Here is a 16,037-nt window from a genome sequence, read left to right as displayed (position 1 = left end):
CTCCTCTGTAAAAAGGGGATTAAGACTGTGAGCCCCACGTGGGACAACCTGATCACCTTGCATCCCCCCCAGCGCTTTGAACAGTGCTTGGCACATAGTAAGCGCTTAACAAATGCCATTATTATTATTATTATCATCATCCAGTATGAAAAGTGGTCCTTTTTCAGGGGTGGGAAGAAATAATTTGCTAAGCCTTGGGCCAGAGAACTTAAATTCTATCCTGCATGTAATGCATCTTAAATATGGGGGGAAATAATGAAATATTTATGTTCCAAAATAGACCGTTGAAGATATAAGGCTTTATATGTATATATTCAGGATTTTTTGTAGATTTTGCTGACATCTTGTAGAGAATGTCGCCACCTGCTGTTTGTGATGGAGCAGTGCGGCAAAATCTGGGCGAAACGAAGCATCTTCGTTTTCATTGAATATTAGTCGTCTTGTATTTCACTCGTTAATATATAGAAGAGGCTCGTTTTAGATTACATGAAATACCCCAAGGCAAAGGAATAGCCTATGTTGTTTTTTTTAAAAAAAAATAGCATCCATAATAACTAATAAAATAAAATATTTCCTCTTGAGTTTTCAGTAAGAACAGAGTAAAAGGATTTGCTGCGCAGTGAGTTAGTATTGATTTTTTTTTGTCCTGTAGCCTCTTAGCTTTCTGACTCCATTATTTTTTTATTTTACTATGGGATACATATCCTTCCTATTGACATCTGACAAACAACATATGGAAGTCATTTTATCTACCAATAATGTGTTTGTCAAAAGTAGCCTACACTAATGGATGAGGCTTCCTTCCAGTCCATTTTCACCATGTTAATGTCACTGATGTAATTCTAGAAACATTCATTCCGTGATTTGGATTCTCTCAGTAACTTTGTTGCTTGTCTGGAGGCAGTTCATATCCGATTAGTGCAAGATATACTAGGTAGGCTAGGGAATAATGAGAATTGGATAATAAGTAAAAATGAAAACTGCAAACAGTTCTTTTGTCCAGTCATTTATTTGCGTAGAATAAAGTTGATTATTCCCATTAGTTGACCAGTGTCCTTTTGCTCACATGCTCCCTTCTTCCTGAAATCCCTTCCCCTCAAAGTCCTTCTGAAACTGCCCCCTTTTAGACTGTGAGCCCACTGTTGGGTAGGGACTGTCTCTATATGTTGCCAATTTGTACTTCCCAAGCGCTTAGTACAGTGCTGTGCACATAGTAAGCGCTCAATAAATACGATTGATGATGATGATGATGATCTCCTCCAGGAGGCCTTCCCCAATTCCTCTCTCATCTTCCCACCTTTCGTCTTTCCCACCCAACTTCCACTTCAGCGCTTCTGAGAAGCAGCATGGCTCAGTGGAAAGAGGGCGGGCTTTGGGAGGCAGAGGTCATGGGTTCTAATCGCGGCTCCGCCAGTTGTCAGCTGTGTGACTTTGGGCAAGTCACTTCACTTCTCTGTGCCTCAGTTCACTCTTCTGGAAAATGGGGATTAAGACTGTGAGCCCCATGTGGGACAACCTGATTACCTTATATCTCCCCCAGCACTTGGACCAGTGCTTGGCACATAGTAAGCACTTAACAAATACCAAAATTATTATTATTATTATTATCTCTCAGATAATCATACCCCAACAAAAGCCTGTGATGCATATCTTTATATTCTACCTGTTCCACCTTTCTGGAATTCATTTTAGTGCCCGTCTCCATTGCTAAATTGTAAACGCCTTCAGGGCTAGAATAATGTGTAATAATTCTCTTCTACTCTCCCAAGCCTTTACAGTGGAAAGAGCACGGGCTTTGGAGTCAGAGGTCATGGGTTCAAATCCCAGCTCTGCCACTTGTCAGCTGTGTGACTTTGGGCAAGTCACTTCACTTCTCTGTGCCTCAGTTCCCTCATCTGTAAAATGGGGATTAAGACTGTGAGCCCCCCGTGGGACAACCTGATCACCTTGTAACCTCCCCAGCGCTTAGAACAGTGCTTTGCACATAGTAAGTGCTTAATAAATGCCATCGTTACAGTGCTGTGCACATGGGACCTCAATAAATGAGGTTGTTAGATGGAGAGATGGATTAGTTGATTTTTAGACTGTGAGCCCACTGTTGGGTAGGGACTGTCTCTATATGTTGCCAACTTGTACTTCCCAAGCGTTTAGTACAGTGCTCTGCACACAGTAAGCGCTCAATAAATGCGATTGATTGATTGATGTAGCATTAGCACAGATAGTCCATAAATGCAGTTAATAAAAAATCATTCCAACTAGAAAGTGGAAGCAGTGAGACCCCACACGAAGTGAAAGTCGACGATCTGGAGCCAGGAGGAGAATCTGCATCATCGGCTCTAACTGGAGTGAAATGACTGTAAGCTTCTTGAGGGCAGGAATCCTATCTACCAACTCACTTGTAGTGTACTTTCCCAACTGCATAGTACAGTGCCCCACACATGGTAAGCAGTAAGCGTTTGATCAATATGAGGAAATGAGGAAACTTAGGCATGGAGTGACTTGCCCAGGGTCACACAGCAGGGTAGTGGCAGAGGCAGGATTAGAACCCAAGTCCTCTAACTCCCACACCCATGCTTTTTCCACTAGACCGTGCTGTTCTCCAATTAATACCCATCATACCAAGTCAGATCTAGCATTTATGTATTAATGTATCAGCACATATGTATAAATAATAGCGTTCATGTGTATTTTCAATTATTCTGATTATGCTGTTGATAATTATTTTTCTTACTGTCTCTCCTATTAAGGTGTAAACTCATGTGGCTAGAGGTCATATTTCATGTTTCTATTGTGTTTTCCCAAACCTTTAGCACACTTAATGGGAGTTCAGTGAAATCACTATCACTCTAATCACCCTAATGGACAAACATTTTGTCCTTTTTATTAATCCTTATGTAGCATCTAGGGCAGAAAGCATACAATAAATGTTTATTATTCATTCATTCAATTGTATTTATTGAGCGCTTACTGTGTGCAGAGCACTGTACTAAGCGCTTGGGAAGTACAAGTTGGCAACATATAGAGACAATTCGTACCCAATAGCGGACTCACAGTCTAGAAGGGGGAGACAGACGACAAAACAGAACATATTAACAAAATAAAATAAATAGAATAGTAAATATGTACAAGTAAAATAAATGGAGTAATAAATCTGTACAAACATATATACAGGTGCTGTGGGAAGGGGAAGGAGGTAGGGCGGGGGGGTGGGGAGGAGGAGGGGAAAAAGGGGGCTCAGTCTGGGAGGGCCTCCTGGAGGAGGTGAGCTCTCAGTAGGATTTTGAAGGGAGGAAGAGAGCTAGCGTGGTGGATGTGCGGAGGGAGGGCATTCCAGGCCAGGGGGACAATGTGGGCCGAGGGTCGACGGTGGGACAGGCGAGAACGAGGCACGGTGAGGAGATTAGCGGCGGAGGAGCGGAGGGTGCGGGCTATTTGGGCTGGAGAAGGACAGAAGGGAGGTGAGGTAGGAGGGGGCAAGGTGATGGACAGCCTTGAAGCCCAGGGTGAGGAGTTTATTAGTACTGCTGATGATTATTTCCAGTCGACTTTATTGTCTAGATAGTTCTCCATTACTTGGAGGGAAGAAAGAACAATATTTTGAATTGGAATGTTTAAAGCAACATTGCTCTTTTGTCAACAACCGGTGTGATGCCCCTTTTCAGTATCAGTGTATAAAATCGAAGATACTTTTGTTTATATTACCTTTTCTCCCTCTAGTGAAGTAATCTGAAAGCTGGAGTGTGATCTTTAGCTCTGTTCGGCCAGTTAAATGTATGCTACTGTGCAGAAAGATCTTTTGGAAATGTGTTTTATACAGAACTGCCCTCCACAAAATTCTTAAACTCACCCATTTATTTTACTATGGCCGTATTTGAAACTCATGCCAAGGAAATGATGAAATTAACCAGTCGATGTACTAGCCCACGGACGCTTGCTAGGCTTTTTTTATGGTATTTATTAAGCGATTGCTGTGTGCCAGGCATTGTACTAAGCGCTGGGGTAGATACAAGATTATCAGGTTGGACAAAGTCCCTGTCACACGTGGGGCTCACAGTCTTAATCCCCATTTTACAGAGGAGGCCCAGAGAAGTGAAGTGACTTGCCCAAGGTCACACAGCAGACAAATGGCAGAGCCGGAATTAGAACCCAGGTCCTTGTGACTCCCAGCCCCATGCTGTATCCACTGGGCCACATTGCTTCTCTCTTCTCTTAAGATCTCCCTTATTCCTAGAGGGGGCTGGCTATGTGTATAGGGCTTTGGCATCAGAGGTCATGGGTTCGAATCCCGCCTCCGCCACATGTCTGCTGTGTGATCTTGGGCAAGTCACTTCACTTCTCTGGGCCTCAGTTCTCTCATCTGTAAAATGGGGATTAAGACTGTGAGCCCCACGTGGGACAACCTGATCACCCTGTATCCTCCCCAGCACTTAGAACAGGGCTTGGCACATAGTAAGCGCTTAACAAATGCCAATCATTATTATTATTATTATCAGCTGCTATCTCTGAGTACGGGGTAAACCTTAGGCCGTGTCATACGGGGAGATGTCGATCAGTTTTTCCTGAGGGGAAAAAGGATGTCTTCTAAATCTGATCAGTTGCCTTTATCCGACTGTCAAAGGGATAAACCTTAGGCCATGTCATACAGGGAGATGTCGATCAGTTTTTCCTGAGGGGAAAAAGGATGCCTTCTAAATCTGATCAGTTGCCTTTATCCGACTGTCAAAGTGTTGCCATGGGTACTCTGAGAAAAATTGCCACCCAAGGAATTATCGTCACAGTTCCTTGAATTGTAGAATCTCCAGCTTCTCCAAATGGTCTGTTCAATCATTCATTCATTTGTTCAATCGTATTTATTGAGCACTCACTGTGTGCAGAGCATTGTACTAAGCGCTTGGGAAGTACAAGTCGGCAACAGAGACGGTCCCTACCTGGGCTCACAGGCTAGAAGGGGGAGACAAACAACAAATCAGTCAGTCAGTGGTATTTACTGAACACTTTTTATGTGTTGTTCTGTACTAGACACTTGGGAGAGAGCAGTAGAGTAGACCTGACAGGCATTTCTTCTGCCTTCAAAAAGCTTACAGTCTAAAGGGGGAGACCAAGATTAAAATAAATGACTGATGGGGGAGTGTGAGAGAACAGAGATGTGTACACAAGGGCTCCTGGGGCTGCAAGTGAGGTGAAAACCAAATCCATAAGGACATAGATCATATCAGATAATGTAGAAGAAAGGGAGGGCGAATGGAAAAAAGGAGAACCTAATCAGGGAGGGCCTCTTGGAGGAGGTGTGATTTAGCTCAGCTGTTGAGGCAGCATGATCTAATGGAAAGAGTCCAGGGCTGGGAATCAGGAGACTCGGGTTCTAGTCCCATCTCTGTCCTCGACCTGCTGTGTGACTTTGGGCAAGACATCCTCTCTGGGCCTCAGTTTTCTTATCTGTAAAATGAGGAAAATAATCTGTCTCTCCTTGCTTCATAGGGATGTCGGGCAGATGAGATAATGAACATGAAAGACCTTTGGATAAATAATAATAATAATAATAATGGCATTTGTTAAACGCTTATAAAAGCTCTCTACAAACAGAAACCACCCCATCATTATTATGCATTTACAGAAAATGGTTAAAGAATCCATGATGTTACCCCTGACCTATAAAAGATAAAATCTTTTCATCCGGTCTAGGACTGGCTTTTAAAAGACAAAATACCCTCCCACAAGATTAATGCAAGAAAGTAGGGACTGTTGTGAAAGTAGAGGTACTGCAACATCATTTTAGGTTTTCTGGGCGGCAATTAGCTCATCGGGAATATCATTTCACATTAGGCAGTTGCTCATTTGTTACCTCAAAAAGAATGTTTCTTTGTGGTCGTGTGCTTGGATCTCTCTTTTTTTGTAGTTCACATTCCTTAAGTGGTAAAGAATTTTCAGAGAACATTGCTTGGATACAATGCCGATCATAAGTTCACACTAAAATATACTGACATTAAACCTTCTTTTGTAGACCAGACCACCCTAGTAGAACAAGTGAAACGAGTCAAAGAAATCGAAGCTATTGAAAGCAACTGCTTTATTCAGCAGACATTCAGATCAAGTAAGGAAGTCAAAAAGGTAAGTTTTTGACAACTCTGTGAGTAATCCTCTTGAATAAATCGTGTATTAAGACATTTTGTGCGAGTGGCCGAAACCAACGGTGGGATTGGAGCTGGATAGAAGCGCTTCTAAGGAACAGAGAGAGGGGAGAATCGGTAGTTCATTTCAAGAAGCCGGCAGTAGGGTTTGTGTATAATAAGTAGAATTTGGGGGTGGGGGTGGGTAGAAAATACACTCTAAAAATGTGAGATGAGTAGAATCATATTTTATAGTAGCTTGAGTGTTTCCCAATGAAATTTGAGGCCAATTGTTGAGGTGAAAGGAACAAAGAAAGGAGAACACTGTAGTATGCCAAAAATATAAGAACAAATTTTTAATAAAATCCGAATTTGTTACTTAGACTTCAAGGCCTCACTCACAAAACCAAGAACACCTTTTCACTGACAATAGTTTTTATGTATATATTTCCCTAAAAGTGTGCAGTTATGTCTTTTCAGATATTTAAATTTAAATACTTGCACACCTTTCGACCAAATTGGTGGTTAGAAAGAAAAATGCATATTTCCACATTATTCTTTTTGTGGTAACTCCTCACTGTCATTTCTTAGCTATGTTATTGCCCGGACAGTAACCTTTCTGACCATTGAGAAAGGTGGTTTAACCTTTTAACCTGGGTGGTTTCCACCCATTCAATTCCAGTAAAAGGTACTATTGATAGATGCTTTAGTAAATATTGAATTTCAAGGTCACTCTCACTTATTACTGGAGCAGCTCCTGAGCATCTATTGAAATATTTTCCCCCGGGTCGGTTTTTTATAGGTGAAAGAAATGCTTAAAATTAAAGTAAATCTTTTGGAATATATCCAGTTGAGATTGTAAATTTCCAGGTCCTTTGTCAGAATCGTAGAGAGCCATCCCGTGTAGATTTTACATTGTTTAGCTTGTTCTTTAGGTGTTCTACATGAAATTTAAAGCAAGAAAATATATTTTTTTTACACCCTTAGGAATTCAGTTGGGCAAAATTAGGAACGAGATACCTCTACTTTCAAATATTTTGTATTCATGAGCATAACACTTAGTGTATAATGCTTAGTACAGTGTCCTACACATAGTACGTGCTAAATTCCGCTGAGTGATTGATTACAGCTTGTGGGTTTGGTAGTTTCGTGGTTGCCTCCCTACCGTCACCATCCAACAAGGACATTCATCAGCTGTTCAATTAGAAACTGAGTATTTATGCTGGTTTTAAATGATAAACATTTCCTTGTTGACTCATGTTCCCCAATAACCTTCCAGTTCTTTTTCTACTGCTATTATACGTCTGTGGTTAGTTCCTTTCAATGTAGATTATTTTTTTCTTCCTTAAGAATTGCCCTATTCATTTTGATCCTAGGTATGTCCGCGTAATTTTCTTTTAAATCAGTTTGAATTTTGTTCAATCCTCCTAGGTCTTAGTAATAAATGGTGTCTAGAAGGGTTGCACATTTTGGGTCTAATCCACCATCCACGGTATTGAAGATTTCTGAACATTACATCGAAACCAAACAGACATGTGGTTTTAGGGTGTACATTATAAATGTAGAATCTCTAATACCTGGGCAAGGCAGAAAAAGGGAAGTGGGCAAGAGGGTGTAGTCAGAAATGGCTCCATCATTTGTTTCGAGCTCTCCCACTTGCCTGCTGTGTGTCCTGCAGCAAGTCACTGACCTTCCCTGAGCCTCAGTTTCCTCATCTGTAAAATGAGGATGAAATACCTTTGTCCCTCCTATTTAGCGAGCCTCAGACTTGAATTTATCTCAACACTTAGTATGATGCTTAATCTATCGTAAGTGCTTGGAAAATTCCACAGTTATTAGGATTGTAGTTTTAAACTTCATGAACAGACCCACCTGGTTGAGAGAAGAGGGGTGAACAAGTGAAAAGACAGAAAAAGAAAGAGGTCAAGATCTCTTCCCCATTTTATCACGGTCAAGCTTCCCCGTTTTCCGGCTCCATTCCAGAGGTAATAATAATAATGATGATGGCATTTGTTAAGCGCTTACTATGTGCCAAGCACTGTTCTAAGCACTGGGGTGGATACAAGGTAATGAGGTTGTCCCATGTGGGGCTCACAGTCTTCATCCCTATTTTACAGATGAGGTAACTGAGGCACAGAGAAGTTAAGTGTCTTGCCGAAGGTCACACAGCAGACAAGAGGCAGAGCCAGGATTAGAACCCACGACCTCTGACTCGCAAGCCCGGCCTCTTTCCATTGAGCCACGCTGCTTCTCTAGGTAGTGAAAAAGCAACCCCTTTGTGCCGATCGATCGGTTGTACTTCCCCAGGCAGCCTCCCTGTTAGGCCACCTGTTGGGTTTTTCCTTTCGCGAGGCTGAGGAGGGTAAATGTGGGTCCCCACCATCATCATCATCAATCGTATTTATTGAGCGCTTACTGTGTGCAGAGCACTGTACTAAGCGCTTGGGAAGGACAAGTTGGCAACATATAGAGACAGTCCCTACCCAACAGTGGGCTCACAGTCTAAAAACCAGTTAGTTTATGAACCACGATTTGTACTGTCTGTATATTCAGTGTAAGTGGAGAGCATACCCTCATAAAATAGTATTCTAAGGCCTTTTCCTCAGGAGATCGAAAGTGGGGCCACTTAGTTGTATATCCCCCCTAATGAGGGTCCAAATCAGCCACTTGGTATTTAGGGTGGTCCAGGTTAAGACCAGGTTTATAAAAGCACAGCTTTTAGGGCTCTGTGAAGAGCTTCTATGGCGGAACCAGATTCTCAAACAAGATAATGATCGCAGTTGGGATTTAATCAGTATCACAGATTGGAAAGGATTCACAACATACTAAAGTCGAGGTTTAGTAGGTAATATTTAAAGCTACAGACCGCACATAGTAAGCACTCAATTTATTACCACTGATTGATTAATTCACTGCCAGGATTAAGCCAGCGATCCTTGGATTTTGGCTATGTGGCTGCCTCCGAGCTGGTGGAGGGAAATGGCTGGAAATAGAGCTTATTCTAAAATTATCCCTAAACAGTCTCGTCCTAACTTCACTTTTACCCCTAGTGCCGAGAGGAAGACTTTACCACACACAGATCTCTTTTGTGTAGAACTCGGAGGAGTGAGGAAGCAGGCCCAGCCCACCACAACAAGCAACAAACAAAATTGAGGGCATTCTCCTAATTTCTGAACTCAACCTGGTCTGGGAGAATAAGGGGAGGGTACAAGGGGGGTTGGGGGGGAAGGGGACAAGGAGGGGCATTTGAGGCTTTCCCGCTATGTTCCAGTAACGTTTGAGGAGGTAGAGCCTATTTTCCCCTTGGGATTTGTAATCTATGTTCCTTCCCTCCAATCCTCCTGCCTGTGACCTTTTTCTCAAATCGTTTGTTGATTTTTTCTTATTGCTCAATTTAATCCTTCGCCTGATTCAAATTAATCTTCACTAAATCAGACTGATTTCATCTCAGTTAGGGAGGTTTTATTTTACTGTAATAATAATAATAATAATGGTGGCATTTATTAAGCGCTTACTATGTGCAAAGCACTGTTCTAAGCGCCGGGGAGTTTACAAGGTGATCAGGTTGTCCCATGGGGGGCTCACAGTCTTAATCCCCATTTTACAGATGAGGGAACTGAGGCCCAGTGAAGTGACTTGCCCAAAGTCACACAGCTGACAATTGGAAGAGCCGGGATTTGAACCCATGAACTCTGACTCCAAAGCCCGGGCTCTTTCCAGTGAGCCACGCTGCTTCTCCACGATACTGTACTGTACCGTATGGTGGAATCTGGCTTTATAGCACAAAAAATAGTAAACATTTTAGTTGGAGGCTTCAGAATTCATGCACGTGATTTGAAGAACGATCCCAAACGCATGCAGCTTGCCTGCTACAAGAGGACTGAGAATCATGGCTCAGAGGAATGGATGGCCCACTGTGGTTTGTCTCCATCAGAAGTTTGGTTTAAGCACGACTCCAGCAACCCTGCATCCCACCTGACTCTTGTTGTTCTGTTGGTTTTTAGTCAGCCGAATCTGCAGAAGGAAAGACGGAATCCACAACTTTGGGAGTGGTGATTGCTGATCTGTCCAGCAGTGAGAAGGAAGTAGACCTCAGCTCCATTCCTACTTCGATCAAGTACCAAGATGATAATTCTCTCGCACATCCAAATGTAAGAATAACAGCCCTAGTCAGGCCAGGTGTATCATTTAAAATGGTTTTTGAATCATTGTCCTGTAAGCTTAAGTCTGACATTTCAAACAGTCTGACACAGTAGTTGCTTGCTAAAATACCCACTGAGGCCTAAACTCATACACTGTAACATTTTCCCCATCTGTAATGTATTTTAATGTCTTGTCTCCCCTATTAGACTGTAAGTTCCTTGTAGGCAGGGATTGTATCTACCAACGCTAATATATGGTACTCTTCCAAACGCTTAGTTCAGTGCTTGACACACAGTTAGCACTCAGTAAATAGTGTTGATTAATTGATTTCAGGCCAGGTGTGTATTTCCATATTTAACCTAACTTCTAGGAATATTCCTTCATCTGATTGGGAGATAGCGGCACACCCAGGGCTGAGGACACACCAAAGTCAATCCATAAATCAATAATCAATGATATTTATTAAACACTTACTGTGTGCAGAGAAATGTACGAAGCACTTGGGAGAGTACAATATGACAGAATTGGTAAAGACATTCCTTGCCCACAGGGAGCTTACAGTCAAGAAGGGGAAACAGACATGATAATAAATTATGGCTTTGTTCGTAAGTGCTGTGTGGCTGAGGGTGGGGTGAACATCAAGTGCCCGTTGTTGTGTATGAATTGTCTCTATTTGTTGCCGAATTGTACTTTCCAAGCACTTAGTACAGTGTTTTGCATACAGTAAGTGCTCAATAAATACAATTGAAAGAATGAATGAATAAAATACTTAAGTGTGGCTCCAAGCACATAGGTGATGCAGAAAGGAGAGGGAGTATAGGAAATGGAGGCTTATCTGGGGAAAGTGGCTTGGAGAAGATGTGATTTTAGTACAGCTTGAAAGTTGTATCACTGTCATATTCTGGGGGAGAAGCAGCATGGCTCAGTGGAAAGAGCACAGACTTTGGAGTCAGAGTTCGTGGGTTCAAATCCTGGCTCCGCCAATTGTCAGCTGTGTGACTTTGGGCAAGTCACTTAACTACTCTGTGCCTGTTACCTCATCTGTAAAATGGGGGTGAAGTCTGTGAGCCCCCCATGGGGTGACCTGATCACCTTGTAAACTCTCCAGCGCTTAGAACAGTGCTTTGCACATAGTAAGTGCTTAATAAATGCCATCATTATTATTATTATTATTATTATTAAGTTCCAGGCCTGAGTGAAGATGTGGGCAAGCGTCAGTGGTGAGAAAGATGAGATGGAGGTACTGTGAGTAAATTGGCATTAGAGGAGCAAAGTGTACAACCTGGATGATAGTAGGAAATCGATGAATTAACATAGGAAGGGACAAGCTGATTGTGTGTTTTAAAGCCTATGGTAAGGAGTTCCTGTTTGATGCAGAGCCTGTTGTTGGGTAGGGATTGTCTGTTACCAAATTTTACTTTCCAAGCACTTAGTACAGTGCTGTGCACACAGTAAGTGCTCAAAAATATGATTAAATGAATGAACGACTGGTTAGGCAACTACTGGAGGTTCTTGAGGAGAGGAGAGACATGGACTGAATTTTTTTTTAGAAAAATGATCCAGACAGCAGAGTGAACTATGGACTGGACAGAGGGGAGACAGAAGGCAAGGAGGCCGATGCAGTAGTTAAGGCAGGATATAAGTGCTAGCATCAGTACAGGACCAGTTTGGATGGAGAGGAAAGGGTGGATTTTAGCGATGTGGTGAAGATAGAACTAAAAGCAAAAGGGTTTAGCGACAGATTGACTATATAGGTTGAATTAACAAATACCCCCAAAAAAGAAGAGAGATGAGTCAAGGATAATACCTAGGTATGGGCTTGTGTGCCAGGGAGGATAGCAGTGTTGTCTACAGCAATGGGAATGGCACGGCGAGGAATTGGCTTGGGTCAAGAGATGACGGGTTCAGTTTTGGACGTGTTAAGTTTGAGGTGTTGATGGATATCCAAGTAGAGATGCCCTGAAGGCAAGAGAAAATATGAGACTGCAGTGAAGGAGACAGGTCAGGGCTGGAGAGGTAGATTTGGGAATCAACCTCAGGGTAGTTGAAGTCTTAGGAGTGAATGAGTGAGTGAAGGAGTGAGTTCTTCAGGAGAATGGGTGGAAAATAGGAGGCCCAGAACTGACCCTTGAAAGACTCCCACAGTTAGACGGTGGGAGTCAGAGGAGGAGTCTGGGAAGGAGACTAAGTGTCCAGAGAGACCAGGAAAGCACAGTGTCAAGGAAGCCACTGAGTTATGAGGTGAGGTAATATTTCAAGGAGAAGGGGGACGTCCAGAGAGGTGGAGGAGGATTAGGTTGGAGTAAAAGCTGTTGGATTTGGCAAAAGAGAAGTCATCGTTGACCTTAGAAGAGGGCAGTTTGGGTGGCATAAAGAAGGTAGAATCCAAATTGGTGAGAGGCAGGAGAGAATTGGAGGAGAGGAAATGGAAGTAACGGACATAGACAACTTGATCATGGAGTTTGGGGAGAAAGAGTAGGAGGGAGATGGGGCGATAACTGGAGGGAGCCATAGGGCCAAGGAAGGGTTTCTTTAGGATAGTGGGAATGTGGGCATATTTGAAAGCAATGGGGAACTAGCCTTTGGAGAGCCAACAGTTGAAGATGGCAGACAAGGAAGGAGGAGGCAAGTTTTTTGAAAAGTGTTTTGCAGAGGTATGGGTTTAGAGGCTCAGGTGGAGGGAGTAGATTTTAAGAGGAGGTGGGAGATCTCTTGAGATTCTGAAGTGAGGATTAAAGTGGGGAGAGACAGGAGACAGGGAGGTCAATGAGGAGGCTGATGTATTAGTCAAGGTGAGATACGATAAGTGCTGGTGTCAGCAGAGTAGCCGTCTGGGTAGAGAGGAAAGGGTGGATTTTGGTGATGTTGTGAAGGTAAAACCAACAGAATCTGGTGACAGATTGAATATGTGGATTGAGTGAGAGAGATGAATCGAGAATAATGCCGAGGTTACAGGCTAGTGAGACATCAGGAGCGGTGAGTTCTCAGTCTTGGTTGCCCCCACAACTCGATGATAGATCTGGTTACTTAAGCTCTCTGAATTTAGCTCTCTTGCCTGAAAATGAGAATAGTATCAGTCTCCCTCCATTTAAAAACTCTTTTCGCCCAATACGTCTTGTGAATAAGAAATGCGTGCCAAGAGCAAAGTGGCTTCAGCCCGCTGTGCTGAACTGTGAACTGTGAAAACGTGATCTACATTATTTAAGATCAGATCCTAGGCAATGACAGACAATTAAAACAATATATCTCCTTTTTTCCTTACAGCTATTTATTGAGAAGGCCGAAGCAGAAGAAAAGTGGTTCAAGAGATTAATTGCTCTCCGGCAAGAAAGACTGATGGGCAGTCCCGTGGCCTGAGTAACCCACGTTCGACTGGATCGACAGAGACGTGGCGTATTCCACACTTTCACGTTTTTATCGATTTTGACTATCTGGGGTGACTGTTCCTATTGGAAAGGTGGGATTCTAAAAAAGGGATGCGACTCGATACATATATCGTATCACCTGTTCCATGTAATCATGAGTATTGTGGATTGTTGGCAAGTTTAAGAGGAAATTTTGAGATTGTAGTAAAATAGTGAGACCGCCGTAAAAAGAGCAAACGCTTAATTCAAACAATGTGGTATCAAATTGGGCAGAAAGCAGTTGGACACTGCTAAATCGCATGATTGAAAATCGTCAGAGGATGCCAGCTAATTCTTTCAGAAATCACACAGGTCAGTTCACAACAGGCAGCAATTTGCATATAGCTTTATCACTGCCTCTTTGCCAAGAACAAGAGGGTTCATCCCTTGGAAGGAATAAAAGAGGACATTTCTCCCTGGTAGGGCAATTCATTCTCTCTACCCATTCTCTCTGGTGGTCGGAGCAATGAGATTTTCTGTCACCGTGGTATGTTCCCATCCCTAGGAGTTGAATGATGACCAACGTTACAGGCTGGGTAAGAATCCCTGGAGCAGAGCAACCATTATCATTACCAACCTGAGCTAGTTTTAAACAACTAAGGTGAAAATCTTTGTTTCTCATTGGAAATTCACCTTGCTATGTAGTCTCTCCCTCTTTCCTCTACAAACAGCATGCCATTTTGAATGGAAAATGTCCATGAGCAAGAAATAGAAACTATCACGTGTTAATGTAGAGCTTCGTGTAGCGCAGTCCAGATTTAAAAGCAAGATTGTTTGCTATTGGGAAATATAATCATAAAATTCATGAAATTGATTGAAATCATGTACCATGGTTTGAATAAACCTGTAATTCTGTCTAAATACAAGCTATGGCTGATTTTTATCTTACATCAGGAAGTAAGTGATTTGAATGTTTTCTCCATTTTGAATGAGATATTGGAAGCGGTGATTCTGAAAACCAGTTGGTCAGTCAGTGGTACTTATTGAGCAGTTAGTGCATGCAGAGCACTGTACTAAACGCTTTGTACAGTACAGTACAACACATACTTTTCCTCCCCACAAGGAGCCTCAAGTCTAGAGGAAAACTGATTCCATTCAAGGGAGATCTTGTTCCTTTAATTAATGGAAGTGGCATACTTTCAAAAGACTTCATGTGGCTCCTAAAATTAGTTTAAAAGCTCCGACATCCATAGACTAGAGCTCAGATTTCATTCATTCATTCAGTCGTACTTACTGAGCGCTTACTGTGTGCAGAGCACTGGACTAAGCGCTTGGAAAGTCCAAGTTGGCAACATCTAGAGACGGTCCCTACCCAACAGTGGGCTCACAGTCTAGAAGGGGGAGACAGACAACAAAACATATTAACGAAATAAAATAAATTGAATAAATATGTACAAATAAAATAAATAAATAAATGGAGTAATAAATACGTACAGACATATATACATATATACAGGTGCTCAGGTAGTTTACTCAAACACATCCTAACAAAAGAAATTCCAAGCCTTTTGAGAGACAATTAGGGGTCCCTGAGAATTCAGTACACACAAAGATATTCTTAGAATTTTAGGGTTATCTTTTCATTGCTTTGATTCTTAAATTACATGATATTGCATTGAACTTTTCCAAGCGCTAGTACAGGGGTCTGCACATAAATTTACATTGTATTGCACTGTACTTTTTCAAGTGCTAGTTCGGTGGTCTGCACGAAATAAGTGCTCAATAAATACCATCCATTGATTGACTGACAGTGAGGCTGCCCCCATGAGTGTATCCATGAGAGTCGGGCACGTTCGCGTATTTCATCCATGAAATTACAGTAGTGCCATTCAGGTGAGCATGGCTGAGGCATCGCTGATGAGGAAGAGGTAGGTATGTTTCCCCCACGACCAGCAAGGAGTGGTGAAAGTTTGTGTTCCCCCTCATATCCCCTCTCACTTGGACTCTGTGCCTAGAATCCCATCCTGCCAGATGGATAGAAGAGAGCAACACAGAATAATAATAATAATAATAATAATAATAATAATAATAATAATAATAATAATAATAATAATAATATCATTTATTAATCAATCATATTTATTGTGCGCTTACTGTGTGCAGAGCACTGTACTAAGCGCTTGGGAAGTACAAGTTGGCAACATATAGAGACAGTCCCTACCCAACAGTGGGCTCACAGTCTAAAAAGTGCTTACTATGTGCAAAGCACTGTTCTAAGTGCTGTATGTTTGTACAGATTTATTACTCTATTTTACTTGTACATATTTACTACTCTCTTTTGTTAATGATATGCATCTAGCTTTATTTCTGTTTATTCTGATGACACCTGCCAACAACTTGTTTTGTTGTCTGTCTCCCCCTTCTAGACTGTGAGCCCGTTGTT

General features: G+C 42.1%; 1 protein-coding gene across 1 annotated transcript; it reads left to right on the top strand.

The window, feature by feature from the left end:
- Positions 1-353: 353 nt before the first annotated feature.
- Positions 354-14,512, top strand: LOC119926618 (serine/Arginine-related protein 53-like). Its single transcript, XM_038744766.1, has 6 exons — positions 354-417; positions 3,663-3,721; positions 4,646-4,736; positions 6,002-6,108; positions 10,112-10,258; positions 13,515-14,512. Exons 1-6 carry the CDS (start codon positions 354-356, stop codon positions 13,605-13,607), a joined length of 561 nt encoding a protein of 186 aa, XP_038600694.1. The 3' UTR covers positions 13,608-14,512.
- The last annotated feature ends 1,525 nt before the right edge of the window (positions 14,513-16,037 follow it).

This window comes from Tachyglossus aculeatus, chromosome 1, assembly GCF_015852505.1.
Source record: "Tachyglossus aculeatus isolate mTacAcu1 chromosome 1, mTacAcu1.pri, whole genome shotgun sequence".
Taxonomy (NCBI): domain Eukaryota; kingdom Metazoa; phylum Chordata; class Mammalia; order Monotremata; family Tachyglossidae; genus Tachyglossus; species Tachyglossus aculeatus.
The sequence above is the reverse complement of the archived record's forward strand: the minus strand, read 5'-3'. Positions and strand labels throughout refer to the sequence as shown.

What these genes read in the sequence shown, in the direction of transcription:
- LOC119926618 (XM_038744766.1), top strand. Translation starts at nt 354, where the DNA reads ATGTCGCCACCTGCTGTTTGTGATGGAGCAGTGCGGCAAAATCTGGGC. An exon ending in GGGCGAAACGAAGCATCTTC is followed by an intron (nt 418 to 3,662) that starts GTTTTCATTGAA and finishes GCCCCTTTTCAG; the next exon opens with TATCAGTGTATAAAATCGAA. An exon ending in CCTTTTCTCCCTCTAGTGAA is followed by an intron (nt 3,722 to 4,645) that starts GTAATCTGAAAG and finishes CATGTCATACAG; the next exon opens with GGAGATGTCGATCAGTTTTT.